We start from the raw sequence: 13,025 nt of genomic DNA, 5'->3' as shown, positions 1-13,025 counted from the left end.
GGAGGTCCACCGGAGCCACGGGACCGGTGAGCGGCAGAGTGCCCCCCGTGGCGTGCCGCCATGCTTGGGGCAGCGAAATTTCTAGAGCCAGCCCTGCCTGGAAGTCTCTTCCACAGGGAAATTCTCTCTTTTTTTAACTGTGCACTATCCTCACTGGATCACCCTCTGTTGGCTGTATGCTTATACTGCAAAATGCAGAATTCTTCCTTTGGCTGGACTGGGCTCCCTCTGCTGCTGGCTGTAGACTCTCAGTGCAGGCTCAGCAATTTCTCTCTGCCTGCTTGCACCTGATCAACAAAGATAGCTGCTTCCCTATCACTGCTCTAAACAGTTCCAGCAGTAATTGCAGTACTCTTATCTAGGGTTGTATCTTTATTTGCCTAATTCCTCCTCTCTAGCTGGCTGATTCACACTGTCCCAGAAGCAAAAACAGCAAGCTGTCACCCTGTGCCTCTAGGTGAATGTTGTCCCCTTTTTCAAACTCTTATTCTTTGCTTACTTTTTCTTCTTGTTGTTTTATTCAGGCAATGGAAGCACTGGACACTTGTTGGGATAGAAGGTCCTTGCTGCCAATGTTGTATTTTTGGACCCAGCAAAGGAGTTAGATACAGACATAGAGGAAGCTGATGAACACACAACTGTCAAGCTGTGCTCCCTTTACTGTTCTAGCTGCAAAATGGAAACTAACAATAACATGCTTTTGCAATGGGGAGAGGAGAGTGCTCAAATATTTAAAGGGTCAGGACATCACAGGTGATAAGTAGACTCCATCCAAAGTATCCCTTCTATAAAATATTATTTATTTTAAGTGCTCACTAAAGTGAGGCTATTATTTATTTAGTTAAAAAGAACTTATGCCCATCAGGTACACAAATCATATTTTAGATAATTGTTCATACAGGTCATTAGGTTGAAAATTTTTTTGTTTTTCTGTTTTCTTGGAAATGTATAATCCTTTATTCCTGAAATAAAAAGCTACTGACTTCTGGGAAAACTCTTCAAGGGAGTAGATTTTGGGCAAAATCCTGGTCACAATGAAGCCTGTGGCAAAATTTCCATTGCTATTGACTTCAGCGGGACTAGGAGTTGGCCCTTAATCCCTGCACATAGAGATGGCAGAGCTAGTGGCTGATGTGTCTAAAGTTCAACTCTGCTGCCATTTTGAATTTGATTTGCTTGATTTATTTTAATCTCTAAAAGTGGAAATTCTTTTCTTGAGCTAAAATAGAGTATAGTGTCTTATCCGGATGTGGCGAAATTGCTGCACCATGATGTCCCCTCCTGGCTGGCTGTGGCACTACAACAACTTTTGCTTCAATTTCCCTCATCTTTCAGAGCCACAATGTCCTTTATCAAAATCCAACTCTCTCTCTCTCTCTCTTTATATATATATATATATATATATATATATATATATATATATATATATATATATATATATATAACCAACTCAGCAGGTGAGATAGATATATATATATATCTATATATATCACCTGCTGAGTTGGTTATATATATATATATATATAAAGAGAGAGAGAGAGTTGGATTTTGATAAAGGACATTGTGGCTCTGAAAGATGAGGGAAATTGAAGCAAAAGTTGTTGTATATATATATAACCAACTCAGCAGGCAATCACCTTGGTGAAGAAGTCCCTCTGCTGCTGCTTCTCCATGGTTCAGTCAGTCTCCTAATCCAAGGCACACTCCTCTCCTTACTCAGGGTTTCCCACAGGCTCCAGTTCATCAGGGTCTCAATCTTACTCAGGCTTCCAGTTCATCCCTGGAGAAGAGTATCTGCTCTTTCTCCATCTCAGTCTTCTTTGCAGGCTGCTTCCCAGAGCAAGGGCATCTCCTATCTTTTCTTTTCTGGTTCTCCCCCAGCAGGGCCCACCCAGTTCTTTATAGGTCCAAAACTCTTCTCTACCCCAGTTGGGTTTTATTTCCAATTAGTCCTGGCTCACCCTCCAGGTGCACACAGGCTGGTTAATTGGTCTATGAGGCCTATATTAATCCTTTTACAACCTGTGTGGGATAAACACCCCATCACAAAGGAGTTTACATTTTTAGATTAAAAATATGTTTTTACAGACCTAAGTTAAAAGTATAATTTGTTAAATAGTTTTATAATTCTAATTCTAAAATAAGAGTGAGTCAGATACTTTTTTATTACTTCATTTACAAATATTCTGTGTGATATTTCATATTGTATACTTTGCACAGTACATGTAAACTATTTGTTATTAATATTCTGGGAAAGAAAAATTAAGTAAGTACAAGCTATATATTTTATGAAAACAGAATGAGCACATTCTCCTGTTATTTCACTTTCAGTGCTTTCCTTTTCAAATATTTCTTCTGCATTGAGCTATATGGGCTTTAATGTCAGTGATCATTTGAGGTTGTTTGCTGTTTGAGGTAATAACAATCCTATATGTACTTCAAGGCCTATCACTAAACTGTTTCTGTTCAGTCTCAGACTTTATTAGCCTAGGATGTGGTAATTATTGAATTAACAGGAAGCTCTCTCAAGTTACTATATTGCCCTTTCTTCTTTTTGCCTTTATCCTCTGAGAGAACTGCCTAGAACAAAGAAGTCCAACTGAGCTTCGAACGCTGTCCACTGTGTCACTCCATTTAACTTTAGTCTTCCTGCTATCTCCTTCCCATAAAAAAATCTTATCCTACTTTCTTCCCCAATTAAGAGCGGTTCCTTCAAAATTAAGTCATATTTAATGTCTGAAATTATGTGGGCTGATACGGTAGTGAGGAAACAAATTTTGAGAGTAGCATGTTTGTAGTCAGCATGTGGCTAAGGAGTTTTGAGGAGCAATAGTGATAGGAGTGTGATAGTAGCCAAGCCAGAGTTGAGTGATTTGCATAGGACATATAATTTGAATATATTTGTAGTATTAGCATGTGTTCATGTACTTGAAGACTGTATTGTAATGCATTTACACCAGGGAGCACAGCAAACGTAATGTTGGCATTTCCTGATTTTTTTGAGTGCTTAATCATGAAATCTGTATAATTTTTGTTTGGAATATGTATTTAGGATGTTTGAACTAGTAACTGAGAATTGTGAATTTTAGTCTGTTTTCTTCCATGTGATGTCTGACATCTGACTAACAAGTCCATGTTAGTATGCTTGACTGTTTGTTCTATCTGTGAATAAATGTAGAATAAATTTTGACGTAATTCTGGTTTTTGTTTTACAACATACAGCTAGTTCTCCAAACTGCTTTTAGTCCAAGCTATGAAAGCAATAAGGGGACATCCCTTCAGATTTTCAGCATTCTTAATCCACATGAACATAGTGCACTTATACGATGTTATTGACAATCACATGCAGTTTGGAAAGAAAATTCAATGATAGGATGATTGATTCACTAACTTTCTCACAGTATTAAATCAAAATTTTCATTTTAAAGAAAATAGTCTCAGCTTTCTCGTCCCATATCCACTTTTTTTTAAGGCTGCAGAATTTACAGAAAGAAAAATGCTAGAAAAGCGTCAGGAAGAAGAAGATAATGTGGCTGAAATTTCTAACATCCTTCGAGGAGACTTGCTTTCTGAAAACCCAGAACAAGCAGCCAGTTCTTTTGGGCGACATCGTGTGATTACTGATCGATGGAAAGGAATGAACCAGGATCAGCTGATGGCAATACGTTACACTCAACAGCAACAAGTTCTGGAGAAACTGGTATTCAAACCCATTTGCTTATCTGTATTATTAGCTGGAGTAGTATTATAGGCAGGGCTGATAGCACCACCAATTATTAAAGTGGCTTGACGCTTCCCATTATAAGATCCTGTTTTCAGTAGCTTACAGCTTTATAACAGCCAGACTTCAACTGATTGGGCTGAATTTTTCCATGCAACACGTCTTCTTAAGGATGAATTTGTCTGGAAAAGTTCAGCCAAAATGGTTCAGACATTTTCGAGAACAAGGCTAGAGAAAAGTACGTTTTGCCATGTTAAATTCTGGCAACATTTTCTTTGAGAAGCTCTAGTGCTCCCATGCTGTGTAGCGGGGACTTGAAATTTGGCAGGGATATTTTTTGTGTCAGGGATGTTCCTTTTGCTGTTCCTGTGAAAAATCCACCCACATTTGGCCGAGTTATAAGCCTTTGAAAAATCTTTAACAGTTAAAATCTGTGAAGATTCCATTCTTTCTGAACATGCTTTCTCCCCTCACAACTCCTAGTGCTGATCAGACTGCATATGCACCAGCGCCACATTGTGACTGAGCAGGTTTCAGCCGAGGGCTCTAGGGGCTGGCCTCTCCTTGGAATTGCTGTTCCCAGATGTTCTGGGCTAGAGTAGGGCCATGTACTAGATTGAATTCAAGGAGTCTGACTCTCCTGTGCTTTTAATAACTGTCCTGCTGGCATCAAGGAAGCATGGCGTAGTAAGCTGTCTAATTAGAATGCAAAAGGACAAGAGCCAGACTGGAGGGGAGAGAAATTAGTACATTGGAACAAGAAACCTGGTGAGATTGGGACTGGAGAGTGAGAGAGAGTAAACCTGTGACTGGGGGCTGGAAAAGGGGCTGGGAGCTGAGGGTGGAAGACTGGGACAATCTGGGCAAGACAATTGAGGCTGGGACTGAGAACCGGGGGAGACTCAGGAAGGACACTACAAGTGGGGGCAGGAGAGGAGGCTGGAATTGGTTGTTGGTGAAGGAAATGGTGGAGAGGACTGATAGCCAGGTGAGGGGATGGAAACACTGGATCTGATAAGAAGCTGAAGGGATATAGAGAAACTAGGAATTTTGGACAAGGAGGCTGGGACAGTAAACGGATGGGGATTGTGGGCAGGGTAGAGAGGAAAGCCAGAATGCCAGCGGAAAGCCCATGAGAAAATGAATAATTCTCTTTTCAGAGAAGGGTTTAAATAGCTTGCAGTAAATGGGGCATGTGGGCATACAGTGAACAAAAGAGGAGAAAATATTGAAATTGCTGCTAACTAAGTGATCACTATCCATTTTGTGCACTGAATGAAAAAGGGGTCCTTCAGAAAAAAAATCATCTTTAATTACATAATCACATACTATCCTAATTCATATACATAAGGGGGCAAGTTAAGGTTCAAAAGCAATCTTAGTTCTGGCATATCATAACTTTTGAGTGCTTGACATTGCAACCTGAATAATGTTCTTTTAATATAGAGTTCTTCATGTAATTTTTTAGAGACTGATCTGTCAATAGATAAATTATTTTAAATTCCAAGAGCTGTGTTTCATACCAGCATGTTAATGTTCATCATAAAGGAGCTAGTTGATATGACAAGAAGTTGTCCATCTTTAATTTAACTTAATTTTTTAAGTTTCACTGGTCCTGAACAACTGTGTTATGTCTTTTCACAGACACCAAAAGCAGTTTAATTTTGATTGACAGATGTACACAGTGTAGAGCTGCCTCTTCTGAATCTGTCTAAAACAGTGGTCCCCAATGTGGTGCCTGTGGGCGCCATAATGCCCGCCAGGGCATTTATGTGCGCTTGCCTAGTGCCCAGCAGGGGAGAGAGGCCGTGGCCCCGTGCCTGACAGGGACAGAGAACTCAGACTGCAGGCACGGTGTTCTCTGTTCCCAGCAGGCGTGGGGCCTGCCTAGTGCCCAGCAGGGGAGACAAGCTGCGGCCCCACGCCTGCTGGGGACAGAGAACTCCGGGGTTGCAGGCTATGGGCGCCAGTGTTCTCTGTCCTTGCGGCTTCTCTCCGGCTTCTCTCCTCTCTCTGGATTAATATATTATGTAATATTGAATATGATGATTTTCATATTATTTAATGTACAAATACAAAATAAGCCTTGAAAAATTTTTGGCACCCGCCACACTCTTCTGAAAACATGAATGTGCTACTGGCCACAAAAAGGTTGGGGACCACTGGTCTAAAAGGTGGTATCAAGGCTGTGATGCACAAGGGAATATGATTGGAGGTAGTGATAGACAAATCTGTAAATATAGGATGTATTGGAGGAGAAGGAAGTTTCTGAGTCAAAAATTACGCCAAGACAACAGATAATGGGCTTGATTTACTCTGAAATCCTTCTGGAGGAGGAAGTGCACAGTACTACAACTACACTGCAACCCCCTTTCTACAAAGAGACACTGAGCTTCCAGCACGACCTCAAATGTAGATAGCACTGGCCATGAAGAGAACATGGCCAGTCTGACCAGATTTGCACCAGTTTAGTGAATCTTCTCAGATACCATCCTTTAGTGGGTCTCCCATAGAGAGCTCTGACTGCATTACAGTATAACCCCCTAGGGGAAGGCATAATGAAACAACTGCCTGCCTTCCCCTGGGGTTGAATTTCCTCCAGGACACATCAGCTACTGCTGGTGGAGGAGGGTGCAATGTTCATCCTTCTGCCATAGCAGGGATGAATCAAGCCTGTTAAAGACAAATGGGTTCATCACGTGAGTGAATTTGCTAATAAGGCTATTTAAATATTGTTTTATCTGTGACTGTGAAGAGAGAGCAAACATTTCTTTTATTCCTCCAGAGGCTGCAGGAGGAAGAACGGCAAAGAAATGCAGAGTGGGACAGGCAACATATACAGGCTGCCAGAGCACAACTTCTTTTTGAGCGGCATCAACAGCGACTAAATCGAGAACTTCGCAGAACTCTGGATAATACTAATGCACAACTCTCCCAGGAGCAGAAATCAAAGTAAGTGCACAGAGGGGTTAATCTATATCAGATAAACTCTTTCCCATTGACACAACAGCTTGGCTTTATAAAATTGCTTAGCAAGCCTGCTGTACTTGTCATAAGATGTTTTGACATGGATTGCATTTTAAAAAATTGTAAGTTTAGAGCGAGTTTCTGAATTTTGTAGTATGAGGAAAAACTAAAACTGTTCTCAAGAGAATATCCTGTTACTGTTCCTAAGTTATACGTTTGGAATAATGGCTCAAATACTGACAATTTCTGCTGAGGTCATTGTGTAAGTGTCACGTTATGTTCATTGTACATAGATGGCAGAATAAAGATAGAAAAGTGGGGAAAAGATTCAGATTCCAAAGCCAGAAGGGACCATTATGACCATCTGGTCTGACCTCCTGTATAACACAAGCCATAGAATTTCCCAAAAATAATTCCTAGAGCAGGCGTAGGCAACCTATGGCACGCATGCTGAAGGTGGCACGCGAGCTGATTTTCACTGGCATTCACACTGCCCGGGTCCTAGCCACCGGTCTGGGGGGCTCTGCATTTTAATTTAATTTTGAATGAAGCTTCTTAAAATTTAAAAAAAACTTATTTACTTTACATATAACAACAGTTTAATTATATATTATAGACTTATAGAAAGAGACATTCTAAAAATGTTAAAATGTATTACTGGCACGCGAAACCTCAAATTAGAGTGACTAAATGAAGACTCGGCACACCACTTCTGAAAGATTGCCAACCCCTGTCTTAGAGCATATGTTTTAGAAAAGCATACAATCTTGATTTTAAAATTGTCAGTGATGGAGAATCCTCCATAAACCTTGGTAAATTGTTCCAATGGTTATTTGCTCTCACCATTAAAAATTTACACCTTATTTCCAGTCTGAATTTGTGTAGCTTCAGTTACAGCCATTGGATAATAGGTGCCAACCCCGTGGATGCTCCAATGAACTAATCTGGGGCACTCCCAAACAGTTGATCAACGGCTGCAGCCAAACAGCTGTTTGGCAGCTCAGGAAGAGGCTTGGAGAAAGGTGGAAGCAGCGAGCTGTAGCGGCCTCGGGGAGGGGGTGGAGCAGGGGCAGGAAAAGACAAAGTGAAGGTGGGGCATTGGAAGAAGAGGCTAAGTGGAGGTTGGCTCTCGGGGTGGAACACTCCCAGGGAAAACTAGAAGTCAGCACCTATGCACTGGATCATGTTAAACCAGGGGTCCCGAACGTGGTGCCCGCAGGCACCGTGGCGCCCGCCGGGTAGTCTGTGTGCGCCCGCGCAGTGGCCAGCAGACAAGCATCCACCGACATCCAGAGGTGCCACCACCGAAATACCGTGATTTTCTGCGATATTTCAGCGGAGATGCCTCTGAGTGACGCTGCTTGTCGGTGTCATTTTGGCAGATGCTCGTCCGCTGCCATGGTCCCCCGTGGCTCATCGTCTGGCACCCGCAAAACGAAAAAGGTTGGAGACCACTGTGTTAAACCTTTCTCTGCTAGATTGAAGAGCCCATTATTAGACATTTCTTCCCCATGTAAATACTTTCACATAGTAATCAAGTCACCCCTTAACCTTCTCTTTTGTAATAGTCAGAAAAGGGTAATAAATACAATGCAAGTATTCTTAATACTATATATGTCTACATGATTCAGCTCACTCTCTTGGAATCAAAAAGGATGGGACTCCATTGAGTTCAGTAGAGCTATGCCAACAACAGCTCAGGCTAAGGCCCAATGGCAGAGTTCAGCTTAAGTATTGTCATAAATCATCAAGTATTGTCATAAACTAGCTTAACAGTGGACAGATATGTATGCTTACCTGGGGCGGCTCCAGGCCCCAGCACACCAAGTGCGTGCTTGGGGTGGTAAGCCGCGGGGAGGCGCTCTGCTGGCGTAGCGAGGGCGGCAGGCAGGCTTCCCTCCACAGGCAAACTGCCGAAGTCAGCCTGCTTGAGGCAGCAAAAACCCTAGAGTCGCCCCTGATGCTTGCTGTGAGGATAAAGAAAAACTAAAAATAGCATGTTTAAAAAAAATCACTGCAAACCAGTGTCAAAACCCCAGTATTTAACTATTTGATTTTTCAGTGCATGCCTAGATTTTGTGCAAGAACTTCCTGTATCTGACAATTTCCTGGTCTTAAAACAATATGAAAGAATTCTGAGGCTACATTAATACTGTTTTCTCAACACCGGCATAGTGACATTTTGGGAACATGATTTGGGGGGGGGGAGGGGAAAGAATTTTTATGTCAACTTCAGAAAATTGAGCTTTCTTTATTTTGATTTAGTATACAACTAAAATATATAGTAATGTATATAGTGCAAAACATTTGTACAGGATTGTGTATTTCACTTTTTTTTTATTTTAAAAATGTTCAGAAATTTAAAACATTTACTAATTGAGTCTATTTGATTTATTTCTAGAAAAATTTATCTTCAGGAGGAAGTGTATTCAAATTTTCCAACAGGCCAATATTTCACACAGTTTAATACAACTAGCCGGTGACATATGAGGCATATCCACTCTCTGAAATATAAATGTATGTAAGGTTTATAGAAATATTAAAGTTTAATGAAGTTTCACTGCTTCTCTATGTTTTTCCCCAGATTTCCAATTAAGATAGTTGTGCATTAAAACAAATCCATATTTTCCTTATGGCATATACTTGTAAGTCATAAGCCTGATGATTGGTATTCCTTGTAATTAATGATAAATATAGAGATTGCTGCTGATTTACGTTTTTGGTTTGGGGGATATTTTATAATTAACATTTCTCAGAAGGAAAAGGAAAATAACCGCAAATAACACTGAAAATGATTGTTTGAGTGCTAATTTAGCGAAGTTATTGGACCAAATCAATTCCTGGTATGATTCCATCCCAATGAAGAATTAGGCCCATTGTGGGATATATTTTTTTTAATTTGTATTTCAGATTCTTTCACTACTCATTTTTACTGCATTGAAGTTCATATTTTGACTGAAACCTTCCTTTTACAGGTTACAGAAATATTGAGATTACAGCATGATTATCAGATAACTTAAAGTATAACAAAACCTGATCTTCATATGCTTTTCAGAGACCATACTCTATTTTAAAGTGCAGGAAAAAGTATGGGAAGAGTAACTGCTATTGGTGAGAGCGAAGAAAATGAAATATTTCCGAATATTTATCCATAATTTATATATATATAAATAAATAGAATTGAATTAATTTTATTAGTACTCCCAGTTAAAGTTATGTGCAGTCACTATATCCATTGTTAGTTTTTCAACAATAAAACACTGCTCAGCCATTGAGGTGACAGGCCAATAGTGAGGAGAGCTGTCTATTATTTTCAACCTTGCAAACATTTTTAATGTTCATAACAAACACTACAAATCACCTTCAAAAAGTTGTACTTTATTATAATTTCACTCACATTAGTGTCTTTAATGTCCCTTCAGCCAAGATTCTTGTAACCAAAGAGGAGTTTAGATCCATAGATGAATACAGATAGGCGAGTAAAGATGGTGAAGAAGAGCATGAATGTGCCCAATAGAATATACACCTCTACTCTGCTATAACGTGACCTGATATAACACGGGTTCACATATAACGCGGTAGCAGCGTGGCTCTGGTGGTGCTTTAAAGGGTCCGGGGCTCCGGCTGCTGCGGGGAGCCCCCAGACCCGTTAAATCCCGCTGGAGCCCTCAGCAGCTGGAGCCCGGAACTCTTTAAATCACCGCCGGAGCCCTGCCGCCCCTACCCCGATATAATGGGGTTTCAGCTATAACACGGTAGGGATTTTTGGCTCCCCACGACCGCATTAGAGCAGGGTAGAAGTGTACATGCAAATTAAGACAATACTGTCTCATGATGGTGTTAGTGCTTATTATGGAGGTAATGTGGAAATGAGAGAAATACCTTCACTCTAACACAAAAAGAAAAAAACAATGCAATTGTTAATTAGTCAATACAAAAATTCTCACTAAATTCAATGGGTTTTGGATCAGACCTTAGACCTTTAATCTCTACATACAGTTTTTGTACTGACTAGTTGTTTCTGTTTTTGGGGTTTTTTTTTTTTACCAAAATAGTTAAATCGGTACAATCTTTACTATGAATGTAGTAATACCAGTATAAAGATTCCTGATACCAGCATAGTTTATTTCCTTTAATGTACAAGATTTAAGCTGAATTGGTATCCACATTAGGCAGTTGTACTGTTTTAACTACGCCAGTTTCAAGCCAATTAAGTGGTACAAAAATTGTATATAGACCACCCTTTTCAATTACCAGCTTGTCCTCTATAATACCTTCTGCAAATTGGCGAGGTATAAATTACGTTCCCTTTCATGTGAATATGAGTTGGCTAACAACATATATGAAAATATATACAAAGGTGTGATCTGTTGCTCTATATGTCTAAGTACTTATGTGCTTCATCTCTGTATTTCCATTCCATGGACCTCTGAGCATCTAATGATGTCTTGAAAATCACATATATTTGAGCTCCTTCCCTGCTTGTCCACTCTCAGAACAGTAGGGGTCATATTTTCTTGTTTTCATAACAAGCATTTTAGCCTGAGATGCTTTTTAGAAGATGTTTGGCACTTCAGTGATTAGCATTAGGCATGGGAATCCAAAAAGATCATGAAATTAAGCATATTTCTGCAATTGCCATTTCACTAGTTAGATGAAAGGGTCAAAATGTGAAGTGAGAAGAGATACCTGTAATGATATCATTTTATCCTTGAAAGTTACAAAATTTAAAGGAGTTGTTTAGTGTCTCAATTTCATCAGAACTAATTGTAACTTCAAGGAAATAAAAGCCTGCTGTTGGTTTGTTCCTTTAAAGGGACATGTAACTGAGTCATTAAGTTCTGAATGTGTAATGCTAAATTTTAAACATATAGAACCTGATCCAAACCATAGTAGGCAATGTTCACCATATAGTCTCATTCACCATAATACTTTGAAATGGAACTGCAACCAAATATAACTTGAAAATATATTATAAAAGATTTTGCTCACATTAATCATGTGAGTAGTTCCATTAACATCAGTAGTACTCATGTGAATACCAGAAGGAGGTTTAAAGTGTAGCTCCAACCAAATGAAAATATGAACTGAGAAGCATGGCAAATTATCACTGAAAATACCATGTGAGTCCAATGGGAACAAATGGGCCTAACATAACATTGTCATAGAATTATGGGGCCTGATTTTGATCTCACCAATTTTACGGTGGTGCAACTCCACTGACTAAAGTGGAATGACCCTTGATTTGAACTGATCAGAATATGGTCCATTATGTCTGTGCATCAATAAATCCAATATTCGATTGGGTCATAGAGTTTAAGGCCAGAAGGGACCACCAGATCATTTTATTATGTCATCAGTAGTTAGATGCTGTGCAAATAGAGAACTGCCTGGTGAAACACAAAAGTCTGATTGATAATGCCAAAACCCATTCTCTGGTAAATTCAGCAGATTTGAATGTACTAAATTAATAAATTGATGTGTGGTACAGGAGATACTTCTAGATAAGTAACAAAAATTCAATTGTGGTTATTCATGATTAGCTCTCCAAATTAGTGCTTAAATATTACTGTATTTCAGTGGTGCCCACACTTTTCCTGTTATGTCCCCAGTCATAAACAGATAGTTAAGGGTTAATGTCTCTTATACCTTTAAAGGGTTAAGAAGCTCAGTAAACCTGGTTGACACCTGACCAGAGGACCAATAGGGGGGCAAGATACTTTCAAATCTTGGTGGAGGGAAGTCTTTTGTTTGTGTTCTTTGTTTTGGGGGTTGTTCGCTCTTGGGACTAAGAGGGACCAGACGTCAATCCAGGCTCTCCAAATCTTTCTGAATCAGTCTCTCATGTTTCAAACTTGTAAGTAACAGCCAGGCAAGGCGTGTTAGTCTTATTTTTGTTTTCTCAACTTGTAAATGTTCCTTTTTGCTGAGAGGATTTTACCTCTGTTTGCTGTAACTTTGAACCTAAGGCTAGAGGGGGTTCCTCTGGGCTATATGAATCTGATTACCTTGTAAAGTATTTTCCATCCTGATTTTACAGAAATGATTTTTACCTTTCTTTCTTTAATTAAAGGCTTTCTTTTTAAGAACCTGATTGATTTTTCTTTGTTTTAAGATCCAAGGGGATTGGATTTGGACCAGGAATTGGTGGGGGAAATGAGGGGGGGGATGGTTAAATTCTCCTTGTGTTAAGATCCAAGGGGTTGGGTCGGTGTTCACCAGGAACTTGGTGAAAAAGCCTCTCAAGGCTGCCCAGGGAGGGGAAGGTTTTGGGGGGACAGGAAGTGTTCCAGACACTGAAATTTCTGGATGGTGGCAGTGTTACCAGATCTAAGCT

General features: G+C 39.9%; 1 protein-coding gene across 3 annotated transcripts in view; it reads left to right on the top strand.

Annotated features, from left to right (window-relative positions):
• Nucleotides 1–12,371, top strand: part of RIBC2 (RIB43A domain with coiled-coils 2) — a 34,202-nt gene extending 21,831 nt beyond the window's left edge. For 2 of the 3 annotated variants that reach the window (XM_030539629.1, XM_030539642.1), the window contains exons 5-7: nucleotides 3,473–3,700; nucleotides 6,507–6,673; nucleotides 9,090–12,371. In XM_030539629.1, the coding sequence (XP_030395489.1) occupies nucleotides 3,473–3,700; nucleotides 6,507–6,673; nucleotides 9,090–9,171 (477 nt within the window). In that variant the 3' untranslated portion in view covers nucleotides 9,172–12,371. Of the gene's footprint in view, nucleotides 1–3,472; nucleotides 3,701–6,506; nucleotides 6,678–9,089 lie in introns of all 3 variants that reach the window. The other variant, XM_030539636.1, reaches the window with a different exon arrangement.
• Nucleotides 12,372–13,025: the final 654 nt, after the last annotated feature.

This window comes from Gopherus evgoodei, chromosome 1, assembly GCF_007399415.2.
Source record: "Gopherus evgoodei ecotype Sinaloan lineage chromosome 1, rGopEvg1_v1.p, whole genome shotgun sequence".
NCBI lineage: Eukaryota > Metazoa > Chordata > Testudines > Testudinidae > Gopherus > Gopherus evgoodei.
Note: the sequence above shows the minus strand (reverse complement) of the source record. Positions and strands in the feature narration are given on the sequence as shown.